Source organism: Clinocottus analis, unplaced genomic scaffold, assembly GCF_023055335.1.
Source record: "Clinocottus analis isolate CAN_PGR_092001 unplaced genomic scaffold, fCliAna1.0.p SCAF_12, whole genome shotgun sequence".
NCBI classification, from domain to species: domain Eukaryota; kingdom Metazoa; phylum Chordata; class Actinopteri; order Perciformes; family Cottidae; genus Clinocottus; species Clinocottus analis.
In genome coordinates this window covers 12038999-12057063 of record NW_027175843.1, presented here as the reverse complement: position 1 = coordinate 12057063, position 18065 = coordinate 12038999, and the positions used below count along the sequence as shown (strand labels likewise).

The 18065-nt window shown below is 40.3% G+C and overlaps 1 protein-coding gene across 10 annotated transcripts in view; it reads left to right on the top strand.

The window, feature by feature from the left end:
• The window catches only part of tanc1b (tetratricopeptide repeat, ankyrin repeat and coiled-coil containing 1b), a 92600-nt gene that overhangs the window by 63825 nt on the left and 10710 nt on the right, over positions 1 to 18065 (top strand). For all 10 annotated transcript variants that reach the window (XR_011077300.1, XM_068572174.1, XM_068572170.1 and 7 more), the window contains 11 exons: positions 491 to 613; positions 2266 to 2547; positions 2704 to 2858; positions 7200 to 7431; positions 7944 to 8110; positions 9998 to 10605; positions 12087 to 12195; positions 12452 to 12574; positions 14976 to 15212; positions 15395 to 15580; positions 16318 to 16396. Coding sequence is in view for 9 of the 10 variants with exons in the window: in XM_068572174.1 (XP_068428275.1) it covers positions 491 to 613; positions 2266 to 2547; positions 2704 to 2858; positions 7200 to 7431; positions 7944 to 8110; positions 9998 to 10605; positions 12087 to 12195; positions 12452 to 12574; positions 14976 to 15212; positions 15395 to 15580; positions 16318 to 16396 (2301 nt within the window). In the remaining variant the exon portion in view is untranslated. The remainder of the gene's footprint in view (positions 1 to 490; positions 614 to 2265; positions 2548 to 2703; positions 2859 to 7199; positions 7432 to 7943; positions 8111 to 9997; positions 10606 to 12086; positions 12196 to 12451; positions 12575 to 14975; positions 15213 to 15394; positions 15581 to 16317; positions 16397 to 18065) is intronic.

Below are 18065 nucleotides of genomic sequence, written 5' to 3'. Positions count from 1 at the left end.
TGATAAAATAGAATGGGGAGGCTTTGGTTTTGCTCTTCAGCAGGGCCAACAGCAATTGGAAGAGAGACCTTTAAACACTTATGCACATCTTTATATGTTTAGACCATGTCTCATACTTCGAACAGGATGTTGCCTTGCTTTGTAATCACTGACTCAACAAGACTCAAAGAAATATAAAGGTAATCTGCTTTCCTTGTATGCCCCAGTGTGTTTGTGGGGACAGACCTCTCCCTGCTATGTTGTGTATAGCTGTCACCTCCAACCAAAGAAAAGTAAGCATTGCTGTTTTGATACCAGTATTCTTTTTACTGCAGTCTACTGGTACCTGCACAAACTGTGAATGTTAGAACGGACTGGCCAGCACGGACTGGACAGCATTTTTCTCTTGTTTATGTTTCTGTCTAACTCTTTGTAGTTAATATGACAAATTCACTCGACAGGCATCAAAGTGTCTGATTCACTCTACCTTTTATTCTGTCTATGTGTACAGCAACAAGTTCCACAAAGCTGGAAGATCTGGGCTTTCTTGATGAACAGCGCAACACCCCCCTGCGGACATCCATTCGCCTACCCTGGCATAACACCGGAGGAAGGCCACCTCAGGACTCTAAAGGTGACTCCACTGTGCATCATTACTGTAGATGCACATGCGGCTAGCCAAAGCATTTAATAGCCAAGTCCTTCATTTGAGGTCATGCCAATTTCAAAATGTATGTTGTACTTGTGTCAGTTGTAGTGTTAACGGTAGTGGTAAAGTTTTTCATTGTTTTGGCTCTGCGCCATCACACTAGATTTTAAATGAAACAGTTGCTGTGAGGATGAATTGCTGTGTTCCAGCTCTAATGGTGTTTGGTGTGTTCACATCCATATAAGGTAGTAAAGGAAACACTGTAGGAATTGTTCTTGCTATTAAGAGGTATGTACAACATGCTCTCCAGTTCATGCATGGTTAATTCCAGGTGGATGTAATTACCCTCAGATTAAAGGTAAAAGTCAGCATTTATGCCTCATAGTCTTAGTTCAATTTCAAACCCAGTGTGTTCAAGTGCAGACCCCCAAAACTGTCCAAATACTACACTGATTTTTGTTAAAGCTAAGCTATCAATAACGTGTTCCCTGCACACATTTAGCTGTGCAGATAAAATCATGTCCTCGGTTCACCAGACTTTATCTTGGTTATATGTTTTGAAACCTCAGTCTCAATGAGAGAAATCCCACAGAGTGAATATTTGATGAGAACATGAATAATTTAATATGACATCATTATGTAGTCAAACTATTTAGCTCTGTTCTTTAAAAAAAAGTCCTGTTTTCTTTTCCACATTTCCTGAAACACAAGGTTGATACAGAAGCATCATGCCAGTGGATTCATTTATATTCATTTTTAAATCCATAAAGAAATATTTGTACTGAGTAACAGTCAGTGTCTGTTCAGACATGATCTTTGTTCTCTACTCTATGTACGCATATATTTAGCTTTCTGTTGTTGTCACACTTGTTGTGCTTTTGAACTGTTGACTGAGTGAGAGTGAGTGAAGAAATGAGATATGTTTAGTCTCGGTGGGAGACACCACTGTAACCGTCAGGTCAAAGGTTTGCCAGCTGTTGACCAGCAGAATGATTTTAAATATGTTATCTGTAATATTTTTTATTTGTATTGCATACATCCACTAATATGTTGAATTTGCCAGTAATCATTACATTAATGTCAACGTAACGAATGAAACTTCAGTAAATTCTGTTACAGGCCTACTATCAAGTAGTATGAGTAAAAGCAGCCGTCATATTAGTATTCGTGATTCTAGTATTAGTAGAGAGGATCAGAGCTTCCCGAAGTGAACAAGTGTTCTGCAATCTAATTAGTGCTGAAGTGGACCAGATGGAACTCCACTTATATTGAGAATCCACTTAAATTAACATTTATCCAAGCTTAAGTGGACACAAGATACAGTTTTAAGATGTGTTTTATGTACAAGGCACATTTGTGGAAGAACAAAACAAGTGTGTCTGTGAAGGATGGAAAATATATATTTACTCTGGTATAAATTAAGGCTGAACTACAACACAGCATCCGTTTCAAGTTGCCAGTATTCAAAACCAAAGTCCATTATCGACAGAGAGATTGGGATTCATTCTAAAAGCAAACGGAAGCATGTAGCATGCCTTTCTCTAAAAAGCAGACACTGACTGAATATTTTTGCAATTGTAAGGGAAATAGTGACAGAATTGTCTTGTAATGCTTTTTTTTCTGTTACTTTTCCTCAGCTCGTTTTGCTCCCTACAAACCCGTGGACATCATGCTCAAGCCCTTGCTGTTCGAAGTGCCCAGTATCACCACAGACTCTGTGTTTGTGGGCCGAGATTGGCTCTTTCAGCAGCTGGAAGATGTCCTAAGGACCAGCGGGTCTACAGAGAACCACGGCGCTGTGGTTGTAGGGAGCGTGGGCTACGGGAAGACGGCCATCGTCTCTCGGCTAGTAGCACTGAGCTGCCACGGAGGTCGAATGCGGCAGATAGCCTCCAACAGTCCCAGTGCCTCCCCAAAAAGTAAGTTTTAATATCCATTGAAAATATAAACACAAAACCATCTGATTTCACAAATTACATAAAACCAATTCATCTAATGGCATTAAATGCTAAATATGTCTATATTTTTTCATGTCTTCATTCGTATGTGACAAATTGTGTGACTGTGTCTTCCAGGTAGTGGAGGACCAAGCACAGAACTTCCACTCAGCCAGCCTCCACAACCCACTCCACCTTCCAGTGCGACCAACACGCTGAGGACCAACAGCTGCCCGGGCACCCCCGAGATGCAGCGACATAGGGAGGAGGCTGTCAAACGTCTGGCTACAAAGGTACAACTTCTGCCAATACAGCCCCTCAGCATTAAAGAGAAATCCCAGTGTCACTGGAAAATACATTGTCTCACTTGATCCATCCCAAAAAGGTCAGTCAGCTTCATTATAAAAAAGGTCTGACGACGCCTGAGAGCAAAGTGTTGGTATAATAATGAATAAATCATTATTGAAACAAAAGCGGAGGTAACTGCTGTCAATGATGTACACGTATTGATGTACTGCATCGTCTCCTTTGGACTGTATTATCCACCCTTCTTGCAGTTCCTCTGTTTGTTCTTGCTGGAAACTCTTCCTCATTACAAAGATGTTCATGGTGGGCTGAATTTCTTTTAGTATGTATGAGATTCACTTTCGAAACCTGATACCAGTTCAGCTCAGTGGATTTATGTTTATATGTGTTTGTATTTGATTTATGGTTGTTTATGTTCATTTGTTTGATATTCAGCCTCTGAAACATTGGTCTCTCATAGATCTTTAAAATCACACGCTTGTTTGATTTGAGAAGCAGTGATCTTAGTTAAAGTCTTGGCCATAAGAAACCCAAGTTCAATATTAATGTCCGCAGCATCTCATTACTGCAGTGTGACCGTGGAGATTTGTGAAGATAGAAAACCTCAGCTCAAGTCTTTAGCGTGCCCATTTCAGCTCACAGATTGAATGCATTTGCATTCTGTAGTGGGAGGAACACCAGAGTGTCTCTCGCTGCCTTGGGACCACACTTAACGGTAGTCAGAAGTTTTGTCTTTAATAGAAAGCTGTTTCAGTTGATGTGAGTTTGTTTAATCAAATCACTTTAACCAAAGCGTTAGTATCTCTGGGTAAAGTGTTCCCGCACAAACTGGAAAACATGGGAAATAGTTGACCGTTTTTCCAGTCATTGAAAACACATGGAAAATATCCAGGTAGATCCAGTGTTGTCCTAGGTTGAATCAATCGGAGCCCTCCATTACTCTGAGTTGTGTTCGGGATCATATGAATCTTATTTTATTCACTTGAATATTTTAAATGGGCTGCTCTCGGTCATGTGGTGGTAACACTGCAAACACACCCGAAAGTCACGTCACAAGGCAGCAGAATTTTTTTTTTTAGATGTTAAATAGTGTTAAATTGGTTAGCATGTTTGGTTCGGTTGCTAAGGTTGATGCATGAGAGAGATCATTTCTAAGACAACGACTAATCATAGACTCATGTTCCTCTCATAGAGAAGAACATATTCATGTACAGCATGATCCCTGTCTGTCATACCCACTAGATCATCACTGAAAACGTCCTGGAACAGTCCAAGACTAGGATGTCTCAGAAAAAATGTGAACCGCTCGGCTAACTTAATATTTTAGCATTTAAGTCAGCAACACTGCCATCATTATTGTAGACCACTGGTCTGTGACAGTGTTGGCAGTCAAGACACAAACAAGAGTTGGACCATATTTCTGCAATGCTTTCACCAATAATGTTTGCAGACAAGACCTCGCTGTACCTCAAATGTTCTGTACTTAATGCACTTTGGCTTGCTTTGTGGAGTTGCTACTTGCGCCTGTCTTTTTAAAAAAATGTATTGTTAGCTTCACATCTTGGGATACTGCTTTGAATACTGTCATGTTGGTACGCTTTTGTCGATCAATTTCTAATTCTCAAATCTTCATCTGGTTATAATCTATACATCTTTATACACATACACACACACACACACACACACACACACACACACACACACACACACACACACACACACACACAAACACAAACTCTTAATTAATTAATTGTCTGGAACTTCTCTTCTGGTCCTTAAGGGACTACTGTGGTTTATAAAGTAGCACCCCTGCTGCTTACCATGCAATACCAGCACATTCAGTTTATTTTGGAAATACTTGCAATTAACACAAACTCTCAGAGGCATTTAATAACTTTTAAATGTTTTTGCCTGCTGATTTTAACAGGAAGGATCGGAGGCAACTCTTAATTTGAATACCTTTTTGATAGTGGGTTGTTAGCTCTTTTTGATCGGTAACACGGCTTTCTAATGAGACTCTTTGGAGCTTACATCTTTGTGTCCCTGTAATACCTTCAGTTAACACTCTTGCCCTGTCATGGATACCTGCTTAATAGTGAAATGGAGCATGAAATACATACTGTATAGTTTGCCTCTGGAAATACAAGATTTTATGTACCAGCCATCTGACTTCATGCCACTGAGGCTCATCTAAATGTCTAATAAACCCAAGCGATATCCCTCAAGCTAATTATTGGGTAAATTGTTTCCAACAGGCGCTCAGTGATGTGTGAATACTGATGCTTTGAGCAGCGACTGTCAAAGTCTGTCAGTTCTTTTTAATCATTAATTTGAAAGTGGTCTCATAACAGGGGCACTGAGGCCATTACATTTCATGGTCTATCGTAATTTTATATCTCACCCCTATTCCAGAGGCACGTTTTAGGCATTGTTTCTCGACAGCAGATTAATTTCTACGCTAGTTCATGAATTGCTGAAGGTGCACTGCAGAGTTTTGCATCATATTTGTTGAGATGCTTATTGCTTTTTGATGAGGCGGTAGTCTACATGACTTGTACACTAACTATCACTGCAGTATTTTTGTCAGGCAAAGATCAAAAGATATTGTATTTATACAAATGGCAGGTAACTTCACAGAGTTCACAGAGATCTCATAAAGATCGGCAAGTCGCGCATGTGCAGCGCAACCTATCAACGTAAGGTGAACGTTTAAAATCAGCATTTTCTCTTGCGCCAAACCTGAAATAAATACCACTCCAGGTTGATAAATACTGACTTAAAGGAAACATGGTGTTCATTTGTTTTAATGACAACCACAAAGTGTGCAGGCTTTGTCACTGCAGTGCATTTTTCGGGCTTTTGGAAGAATATTTCCAGACTCTTGATATGCACAGTCAAAAATGTCCGTTTATGGAGCTCGAGGCTGCAGCCTGTTGATGTTTGTCTTGACCCGCACATACATGAACTGTAAGGCTTTAAAAGCGATAGCTGATAGCTTAAAATAGTGATAGCTTAAAGCAGCAAATCCCATTGTGAAAAGCATGCAACATATTTTTCGCCGCTCGGTCTCTCTCTCTTTGTCTACTGTGTGCATGCCCGTGTCTGTGTGTGTGTGCTCACCGGTGTGCGCCGAAACTGCGACAGAGAAGAGAAGAGTTTTAATGCGACCATGTAGAGACCATGGTCGGTTGCTAAAAATAAAAAAAATATATATAATTTTTTAAAAAATTTTTTAGAAGCTTCATTTTTCTCTCTATTTTTAGAACATGCCTCGTGGGCGACTCATGTTGACTACCTCTGCTGTAGAGATTCAACTCTCTAAGTTGCCTATTTCTCTTAATATCACCTAAGCATTACAAAGACTGCCACTTTTGTTAAAAAAACACACAGCTGGAGACAACTAGTTGATATTGTAGTGACACACTGGAAAAATGTGCCATAGACGAAGCTCTAACCCTGGGATTTACTGTGTCACTATCACAGCCCCTTCTTTGGGCACTGCCGCCATAATGGGGCTCTGGATTGGTGCACAAAGTTTGATATTATTGTTACGTAGTCTTGTTTTCGATCTCAAAATCACTGTCAACATCATGCATCCAGAGAAATATAGTGCATTTATTAGTTAATGTGGTTTGTATTTACTCCATTACAAATGTAAGACATAGACATGCAGATGTTACTGTGGTTTGGTTTGGAAGCAAGTGCTTTAGTTGGTTATTCTTTCAAAAGCTGGTCATCATTGTTGAAGGAATAATGGGCAGCAGCAGCAGCAGTCACCTGCTCCTCCTCCTGCTGATCTTGGAAGTGTGTCAGCTCCTCTAGGTTGGACTGTAATTAGAACAAAGTCACACATCCCCAGGGCATGTCTCTTTGCTTCTTCCCCAATCCGTGTCCCGCACTTTTTCTTCTGAATCAGACCCTTTCTTTGAGCACTGCAGCTACTTCAGAAACAGAATATTCTTCTTTTAGAGCTCCATCTGGGATCCACTGGCTCCTTTTTATAGTAGAGTTTATCAGAGGTGTCCAGCCTTTTCCCAGTTGCTTCATCACTTCATATAAAGTTTTTTTAGACCTGGTTGAAGAGACCACATGTGGCTTTCTGGAGGGTATTATGAATAATAGAGCATAAGATTCCAGACTGTATCTACAGAATGGTGTTTTTAATCAACAAGGCAGTCACATTTTGCAAACGCTTCCATGCGTTCTATATTCTTCATTGCTAAATCCAAAACTAATTAACCTTTATAACTCTGACATGTTTTAAACATGCTGTAAGTCTGAAATAGCTCTGGCTTTATCTGTATTTCTCTCCTCTCTTTGTGTTCCAGGTGGTGGCATATCACTACTGCCAGGCAGATAACACATACACTTGCCTAGTACCAGAATTTGTGCATAGTATTGCTGCCCTGCTGTGCAGAGCACACCAGCTCAGTGCGTACCGGGAGATGTTGCTGAAAGAGCCCCACCTCCAGAGCATGCTCAGTCTGCGCTCCTGTGTCCAGGACCCATTGGCCGCTTTCCGGAGGGGGGTCCTTGAGCCATTAACCAGCCTTCGTAAAGGTAAACCACCATTATATTGTGTTTTATAATTTAATGTTTGTGGGTGTCTGTTCTTCCCTCTTTTGAATGTGGTGATGCATCTTTACTTGTGTCCTTGAGCATGTATTCATTACATTTGATATAAAGAGACACTGCAGGTTGCAAATATTGCACGAATGCAAAAGAAGATAATACCATAATATAATACTAAATAATTAGGATGGTTTTCCCCCACTGATTTCCAAGTAACGCAATCAGCTGCCCCTGATAACTGTTGTCTCTACAGAACAGTTAACTTGACATTTCAGTATGGAGTGAAGTGTGAGTGGTGGCTGTGTAGTCCCAGGGCAAAAGCCCTTATCACTCTCTCTCACCGCACTTCTGAGAGAGAAAGTTTAGTTACTGCATTGAAACAAGACGCCTCTCTGCACACTGGCCACGGTGAAGTTAAGTTGAACTAAACTGTCACTGTAAGGGCTGCACCTCATTGCCCGTCGTCTAACCTGTGTTGGTTATTGTGTGCGTGTTTCCAGAGCGGAGGATTCCAGAGGAGGATCACATCATCTTGATAGACGGGCTGAACGAAGCTGAGTTCCATAAGCCTGACTATGGAGACACCATCGCCTCCTTCATCACAAAGATCATTACCAAGTTTCCCCCCTGGCTTAAACTTGTGGTCACTGTGCGAGTCAATTTACTAGTAAGGAAGAGCTCATTAATAAAAAATTTAAAAAATGGTGTCCTACACAAAATATACTCATAAATTATGACATAGATGAATTTGCAACGTTATATTTGTTCAACATTTCAAATGTACCAGCTTGTGTCAAGGAAGGTTTCAAATCAGCTTCTTAGAAGGTTAGCGAATTTGAAAAAAAAACTTAATACGATTGTAAGATGTAACAAAGCTCAAGTCAGGTCTTCTGCCACCTCTTGATACTCGAACACTGATTCATCGAACACTGAAGATTTTGACAAGTGGCAAAGTTGAAAGGTTTTGCTGAGCCGCTCCTTCTCATCAGATTCTACTCTCTCCAGAGGCGTTTTTGTCAAGCATATCCCCGGAACATTCAAGATGCAACTGAAGTATCCGTGACCCAGGATTCAAGCCTGTATGACCGGGAAGCAGCAGTCAGTCACTGGGCGCTGACTAGCTTGGTGGAAAGAGACACTAGGTTGACCAGTTACAGAGATGTGCCACGCTTGTGTTGAACTCTCACTGCCGATAGCTGAGGTTTTCACACGCCCGATGAGACACACAACGTCTGATTTTCTTTGCTGTGATGAAGCGCTGAGCCTGGGATAATAATGTGAGAGCTGACATCCAGAGCTCAAGTTATTCATGCTCAACTAGAAGCCTGGCTGAGCTAGTGGCCATCAGTATGCAATTCACTAAAAACAAGATCTGCCCATTAGCTTTTATCCTGCAAGTCAGAATATAATTAACATTTGGTTTATGTCGAGGTCTATGGATATGCTAAATCAATCTATTGTAACAGTGACATTTTGTATCTATGCTCTTATGTATTCACCTCTATTAATCCGTCAGGGTTCGCTTGTGGTGTGGAAAGATTTTTTCGGCTGTCTGTTGACTTCACACAATGCAATTTAGGTGTAGCTCTGTAGGTGGACGCTGATTGACACAGTGGAACAGTTTTTAAATTGAAGGGAATTTGTGTCACAACCTTTTAAGTCGCCAGCCAATTTTACATGTCACATTGTCAGAGTAAGTGGTAGATGTTAAAAAAAAGGATGAATAATTCCTATAGCATTGGAAAGGCCACATAATACTCTGTCTTCAATGGAATCCATGAAGAAATACTACTCAGTTTGTGCATAGAAGTGTCATGAAAGGGTCACGATTTTGTTTTGTACTTGGAGCAAACAAATAGGATGTCAGCACGGTGGAAGGGTTCAGGATATTGGCCTTTGCTTGCTGGATTCATATCTGGCTTATCGGTGAGGTGTCGCTAGCACTTCACTCACCTCGTGGATTATAATCAGTGTGATTCAGTGACTCTGTGCATGTGTGGACACATGTGCACATGTGTGTATTTGCTGTACCTTGTCATGATGAGGAAGAGTGAAGTGTTATCTTACTGTGGCAATGTTTCTTCAGCCTCCGACAGGCACAGGATTGGAGGATTAAGGTGCATTGATTTCTCAAACCCCCAGGACATAGATTGAAATGTGAGCTCTGGCTCAGACCTCTGTTAGAAGTATTCACCCCCCCCCCCCACCATCCATCCATCCCCTGCCTCATAATACTCACTTTCCCAGTCCTGTTTTTTCCTTATGGCCATATTTCCAGAAGTGTCTGCTTCTGCCTGATAGCCTAGCATGTTTGCTCCCCTACTGCTCGAAGACAGCTCTCTGATAATAAGCACACATAAGCCATTATTCCTCTATTTGTCTGTTGTGGTTGTAAAGAATACAATTTATATTGCAGAGAAGACAACTAGAAAACTATGTATTGTTATCCTGGTTAATTGGTAAATGTTCTCATTAATGTAGGCTAATTTGCAAAGAGCATGGGAATATAACTTATTATACATCACTAACTGTCTTTCCTATGTCTCTTTTATAGGAGATCACAAGTCTCCTGCCCTTCTCCAAGATCTCCCTGGATGACTTTTCAGACAACACAGAGATAAGCAACGACCTCAATGCGTATATCCAGTACCGCATCAATGGCAGCAAGGATATCATGAACAATATTAGCCTGAATGGCAAAGCTGACCCAATCACAGTTGGTAAGCTTAGTAGCCACCTGATCTCCCGCAGCCAGGGTTCCTACCTGTATCTCAAACTCACCCTGGATCTGTTTGAGAGAGGTCACCTGGTGATCAAGAGTGCCAGCTACAAAGTGGTGCCCGTCTCGCTAGCGGAGCTCTACCAGTTACAGTGCAACATGAAGTTCATGACCAATTCGGCCTTCGAGCGCTCACTGCCCATCCTCAATGTGGCGCTCGCCTCACTGCACCCCATGACTGACGAACAGCTGTTCCAGGCCATCAACGCCGTCTTCGTCCAAGGGGAGTTGCAATGGGACGACTTCCAACAACGCATGGAGTTGCTCTCATGCTTCCTCATCAAACGGCGGGACAAGACGCGCATGTTTTGCCACCCCTCCTTCAGAGAGTGGCTGGTGTGGAGAGCTGATGGAGAGAGCACAGACTTCCTCTGTGACCCCAGGTCAGTCCTCTCTGCCTTTTTACGCTAATGCAGTAACTCAGCAGTTCTCTTTTTTACAATCTGTAGTGCATCCACAAAAAATGTTCTTGCAGCGCATCACAGTTAGATGCCAAACAATCTGTAGAGAAGTATAAATCAAGCCATGATGATGATTACAATACAGTAAGCACGTTAATAAAAAGTAGGATTGTTATCACAATGTCGTTACAGCATCTTTTTTATGAGTAAGCTGTTTAAAATTAAGCTCTTTGAGTTTTAAATATTATGAAGACAGTACTCGTGAGAAAAAAACATCATTTTGTTATATAAGTAAAATATTCTCATTAATAGAGAATGATTCATATGTTGGAGTCAGCGAGGAAATTGACTTTGAGATGTTTGTTATAATCGTAACCCATTTTTCATAATGCTGTCGCTATTATATACTTTTATTTTTATTTTGTCACTAGCATTCAACAATCACAGGAACACTGCTGACACTTAGAGATGTGTTGGTCGCCAAAAATATATGGGATACATTTAGTAAAATTCATTTTGTTGGTGTGTGTTCCTGTTCACTAAAACACGTTTTAGGAATGGTTATCATACTATAAAACTAGTTGAAATCTGGTCCTAAATATTTTACATCATGCAGCATTTGTGTAAATCTACTGTGTTTTCAACTTGAGTTTCTTAAAGAAACCCAAATCTGCAGAACATGATCAGTGTTTCCTTCTGTGCCCTTCGCCGGCGTATCTGCTTTACTAATGCTACCTAATTTTAATTCTGGAACCCCTTCACCCACATTAGAGACTTCAGTCATTCACAATTATTAAATTGGGTGATGTCACTGTGGCGTGCTGTTTTTTCCATCCTGATGCTCGTCAGTATCACCTCTGCTCACACGGTGGGGTTTCTAAATGGACTCGAGCCATGCTTCATATTCTGGTCATTCACAGCCTTCCAACTCCGTCATTAAAAAACAAAGACTCAGACTCTGGCAAAGGGAATGCTCATGCTGACAAAAGCTTGCCTCACTGCCTCTCTATCTGTGCTAGGGCACAAATAGAGAGAATTTTAACCAGATCAAAGCGATCTGCAATCATGCATGTCCTTTTAATGAAGTTCGGCATTAATTAATGGCAGAGTGCCTGAGTGGAGATTGAAGGAAGAACCCAGGGGTTTTACACTCTTCCACATCCTTCATGGGGGTATTCTGAATTCATACCTAACTTACCCGCTAAGGTGCTTTTCATGACTAAAATAAATGATCATGTTCACGTGGGGCAGATGAATACCAAATGCATCAGTAGATTTACATATTGCAAAAAAAAAAAGCATCCAAAGTTTATCCTGTATCAAAACCAGACCAGATGAGACCGTATTATGAGAATGTTTTAGGAACTTTTATTGTTCCACAGCAACAGGAAATCTCAGAGTGTTTTGCTGGGTATCTATTCATTTTTATAGCTGAGTATCGTCTCTGTTGTTTCCTCACACAGGACTGGTCATGCTCTTATGGCTTTTATGCTTTCCCGCCAAGAGGGGAAACTTAATCGTCAGCAGACGATGGAGCTGGGTCACCACATCCTCAAAGCACACATCTTCAAGGTACAGCTAAGCAAGCTAAACATGCTCTCCACATTCATCTTTAAATGAAATAAATCCGTGCTGCGATTTTCATACTGTTCACTGTGTTCATTTATTTATGTTTCATGTGAGTATTATTCATCAGAGGATAAGCTACGAGATCAGAAGATGAACACTTGTTCAGTCAAGTCCATTGACTTTATGTATGTGTGTTTTTATCTCTTTGTGCATTCAAATATGCATTGGTGTGTGTTTTTGTGTTTGTGCGTGCGTGCAGGGGCTGAGTAAGAGAACGGGTGTGTCATCCAGTGTGCTGCAGGCTTTGTGGATCAGCTGCAGTGCTGACGGCCTTTCTGCAGCCTTGGCCTCCCTGAGGAATCTCTACACACCCAACGTCAAGGTAAATATGTTCTCCAGCTCTTGTGTGTCAGTTAGACCTTCTCAATACTATACCGGGTTTTTTTGGTGCTCAGAACAAATAGGCAATTTGAGGACAACACTAATCTTGTAACTCAAGATGGAAACTTCTTCATTTTTATATTTTCATTTTGATAATTATCAGATGTTTGATCTTACTAGTTAATTGATTGATGAATCAAAAAGCCCCAAATGATTTCCCTAAAACTATCAAATCCCACTCAAACTGATGATTAGTATACATGGCGTTATTAGTTCATGTGAAGAACTCAAATGTCCTCCCTGAATGATCTTGCAACTCCACACATGGCATTTATGTTGTGATTATTATAAATGTCACGCTCTGTTCCTTACACATACTTAAGGGGATGAACTCAGAAGAGATTAACTTTTTAAACTACCATGAAAAGCAGTATGAGGATGCTCATCGGCTTTGACTGATTCCTCCTTTTTCTCACCATTAGCTTGATCCATGGTCGTCTCTTGTCCCGAAGCCTGAAATTAAAAACTATTAACTGGCAGAAAAAGTGTAAATTCATATAAAAATAATTAAAGTCAGTGTGAGTTACTGATTGTAAAACTATTAAAGCCTAATATTTCTTCTTGAAGCATTTGCTATTTTCCTCACATTTACCATTTTCTCATAACATTTCGCAATAATTTACATTTTTCTCACATTACCCTTGTTTGGCATTTCTTGTCCTTTTTGCAATATGTCCCATTTGTGTTTATGTGATAATGATAAGATACAGGACAATGATTGATGAAGGCTGTGTGTGGCCAATGTAAGCAATGAATGTAGATGCAATGTAATGTACTAGAGCAAGTGAAAAGAGTACATCAGTGATAAAAGACATTCGTTATTTCAAAATGTTTGGATTTCAAACTGGATTCCAAATGTAAGACAGATGCATTACATTTGCATCTTTGGCCAAATGTAATATCTTACATATCTTTTAGCTTAATGATATTTCAAGACAAAAATATTTAGTTGCTTGTTTCAGACAGTGATTATCCATTTACGTATCAGATATTTCCCAGGCATTCTTTTTCTCATACAAGCTACACAGGAAGTGAAAAGTGTTTGCTGGAAATTTGGGAACTTGATGAAAATGTGCACCTGGATGAAGAAAATAGGAAACTTGAGGATTAATTAAAGGATGGGGTCAGAAAATAATTAAAGGATAAGCTCTTTTTATTTTTACTGTGAATACAAACTATGGTGTAAACGTCTGTATTCATCCAGATATTCAGGTCTACTTTTGAGTCCTCGGATATTCTACTAATGGTTTGTTGCTTTTGGAGCCCTTCAAGTTTTGTTTTCAAGGGGGGAACTATTGGCTTTTCCTAGATTATGTCACAATGATGTATTCTGGCTTGAAGCTAAATTATCCCGCATATTATAGTATTTCAGTGGTATTCCATCACTTGTTGTCATCCTTAATGTCCATTTGCGAATTATTGTGTGTAAGTAGAACATCACTCAAAGAGACATTTTCAGAATGACCTTGTTCTGTCCTCTAGGAGAATCACTGTTAATTCATTCCACTTTGGATCCAACAAAAAATACACAATTTAATTTCCTGTTGTCGGATACTCATTTGGCTCTGTGGTTCTGTTTGACTAAGCATTCATTATTGATTTCCTCATCAAGGAAGAGAACAGCGCACCTAATAATTGCATTCAGTAGAATGTGACCACTTAATTTGGTGCCTGACCTTTGCTCGGAGAAAAATAACTGAAGCTAAAGCAATAGAAATTTTAGCACTGAGATTAGGTGGAGAACATTAAATGTGTTTTGAGTCCGAGTTTTAGATTCTGCCGCTGTTTAAATTAGTCCTTGTACCTGGTGTTCACAAAGTCATAAATGGCATGGGTTGATTGCATAAGGATTCACGTGATCCTTCACATATATTCTTTATATATGTTTATGTAATGATTTTGTCATTCTAATTATCCATGTTGCTATTTTGGTCTATTCTTTACACACAACATCTATTGCATCTGTTGCTTTTAGAAGTTTCTTCTATTTTTTCCCTTTTTTAAAAGGAGGAACGAGGGTGTTATATCCTCGACACAAGTGGCTCTTAAATGGGGTACTAGCACCCTGTGGGTACTTGAGATTTAAAAATAAAGCAAACTTTTGATTTCTAATCTAGTATGCAGTAAATGCAATTGACTAGACTTCATATGGTTGAAAATAGCCAGATTGTTTAAGTTGAAATCACAGCGTGTTAGTCTTTTGTTTGCAATCTTCTATTCAGTTCAAATGAAACTTTTACATAGAAGGCTTATAAAAAAAAAGTACACACAGGTGGCAACACTTTGTATAAACATTGTTCCAACACCAGCTGTCTGTGTTTGCATTTCATTTGTACAATCAGGTGAGCCGTCTGCTGATGCTTGGTGGTGCAAATGTGAATTACCGCACAGAGGTCCTGAACAACGCGCCGGTGCTTTGCGTCCAGTGCCACCTCGGGCACCAGGAAATTGCCTTTCTGCTGCTGGAGTTTGGGGCCAGCGTAGATGTAGTGTCTGAAAATGGCATGACCCCCCTCAGCTTTTCAGCCGCTGCTGGACACTTGGGAATAGTCATGCTGCTCTGCAAGAGAGGGAGCAAGGTTAGGAGCCTACACCCTCTAGTTTTATGAATAAAGATGTGTTAGAAATATTGAAAGTTTTCAAGGCTAAAGTCATGTCTATCTGCACAGACTTGTATTGCTGCACTACATAACTCAAACGCTATGTAAACCAACAGGACATGTATCCCAGGTAAAAACTAACCATGTTGTATTCCCACCAGGTTGATCATGTAGATAAGAGTGGTCAGAGTGCACTTGTCCATGCTGCGCTCCGAGGACACCCAGAGATTATCCAGTACCTGCTGGAGCTAGAATGGAGTGAAGAAGGGCAGCAGCAGGACTGTGCTCTGAAGAACAAAGCTCTGCAGCAGGCTTTGATAGCGGCATCCAGCATGGGACACACACAGGTCTGACTCACACACACATGCACATGTTTTACTTCAAACACAATCAACCCCCACCAGCACCCTCGCCACATACAGTAAAAACAATGACTGGACCTGAGCATATGATAAAGATACTTTATTGATGGCAAAAAATAGATAGATTTAAATTAAAAACTAAGACACACATACAAAACACAACATATTTTTCAAAATGCACTACACATTTAGGTGGCACCGCTCCCCTTCCCTATGGGTTTTCACAACAATCTTTCACACAATATTCCAGAAAGCAGATTAGGTAGCTATAGATATAATCTGAGTACATCTTGTTCTCAGTGAAGATGACTGAAGGTTTGAGCTGTGTATGTCTGAAAGCAGGATTCAGTGATTGTTGCCCAGGTGTGTTGCACACTTAAGGTTTATTTTGGCTTCCTCATTAGTTGTAATGGGATCCAGAGGCCTGGCTCAGAATAACAGAACTGGGCCAAGCTAAACTGTCAACCCACATGTAGAAGGAGACCCCATTAAAGTCAAAGTATTAATCAGATTGGACTCAACTCACATAACCTCCTGCAGTGGTTCAGGGACAAGTGGCTGTCTAGTCTGCTGTGATTAATTAAGAAGAATTTTCTCAAACAGCGGGACCCCATTTGTTGCTATCCTGCTCCAAAATCAGCATGTTATATCACCTCTTGAAGATTTATTTGATATCTTATGTTGAAACAGTATGCCATTAATCCAAGTTTCTTTTTTGGCAGGTTGTGAGAGGCTTGCTGGCATTGAATAATGAGCATGCTGTGCAAATTGATAGCCATGACACTCTGTGGGGAGAGACAGGTATGTCTTCATCCATCTTTTTGCATTACATAGCTCTCTTGTATCATCACCTGCTGTTTTAACATTCTGGACCTCACTGCTGTTATTGCATGCTGCAATGGAGGTGTGTGTGTGTGTCTTTCTTCCGCAAAGTAATGCTCTCTGTTTGATGTGGAGCTCATCCCAAATGTGTGTCCATTTTTATAGCTGTTCCAAGTTTTCCTTTGCTTTCTGGTAAAAGCATTACTTTCTGTGGCTCATGTGGGTTTCTACTTTGGGTTTGGTCCACACAGCATTTCTTCTGAACGATGATTTCCCAACATGCCGCTGGATTTCTGCTCCAGTATCCCTTGTTGCTCTGTGTTAAGATATTTCCAACAGTTGGGACATTATGAAGTTACTCTACCAGCTGTTGTTTGTATTGTAAACCCCATTTAGGTTTAAACAAATTACATATTGTTTATAATCCACTTAGATTTAGTTGTTGACATTAGCGAAACCCTTTTTTCTCTCTTTTTAGGTGACTCGTAAGTTTGTTCTTCTGCCTGATTAAAGTTGATTGACGACAGAAAGTGAGAGGCAGAGTTTGTTTTGTTAGCAGATGTTGTGGATACTGGTTGGTTGTGCTGTTGATGGTCTGTTCAAAGCCATTTGAGATCAATGCAAAAAGCCATGTGGAGCAACGGGGAACAGAATAAAGTCTAGAAGCAGGAAGTGACTGCCAGGTGTGGGAAGAAAGCGGGACAAAGTAGCCGAGAGCAATGTTTACTCTAATGATCTAGGTGGCCATGAGAATATGTATTCACACATGTCCTTTGTTTTCTTGTTCCTTGTTTAAGTACTAAAAATATATCTTAGACATTATCCAAGTTTCAGATGCAATATTTTTATGAAGGTTTTTTGAAATATTGGATACGTCTGAAATGTTTGTCTCACATCTTAAATGTGAGCTTTTGCTTTGATATTTAAGCAATTCAAGTTATAAATGTTCATTCCACACCCCTTCTGGTTTGACAAAGGTGTTTGATGCTTTTTTTGTGCAGCAACATACTAGAATAGATTTTTTTTAGCAAAAGGAGAATTTTAATAATAGTCTCTTTACGCCTGTCTCAGTTGTAAGCCAGCAGGATTTAGCACTAAAAGTTTGGTGCCACAGGAATGTAGGTCAGCCTATTAGTGGAGAGGCTGTCCACAGTGTGGTTAACTGGTGCTTGTGTCCTGCAAAATGACTGCAGGACTTCAGAGCTTACAGTCCTGGGACAAAGAGTCGTCCCCCTGAAATATTCCTTTGTGGAGCCGCTGCTCTGTTTCCACTGATGACTGGAGTCTGTGTTCTGATGAAATCGTAACACCTGCCTTCTTGTTGCTGAAAGCTTAAAGCATGTGTACAAAGTTTTATTTTTAGTCATACTATACCTGATATGTAACCTGGACATGGTTATCACTTTGGGTAACAGTAACCATACCCTTAACTTTCTCAGCTATATTTACAAAGTGGATGTTAAATCACAGCCAGCAACCGCTTTGTATGCCTTATAATGTATTAAAATATTAGGTCACGGGTAGCCATTGAAAGTTGCTGAGCTTGTGACTCTGAAACCCTTGGCACTACTGGATATTCAAATATTTCTGAACACATCTGGCTAAATATGTCGTTTAAACTCAGATCCGGGCTGGGTTGTGCTTGCGG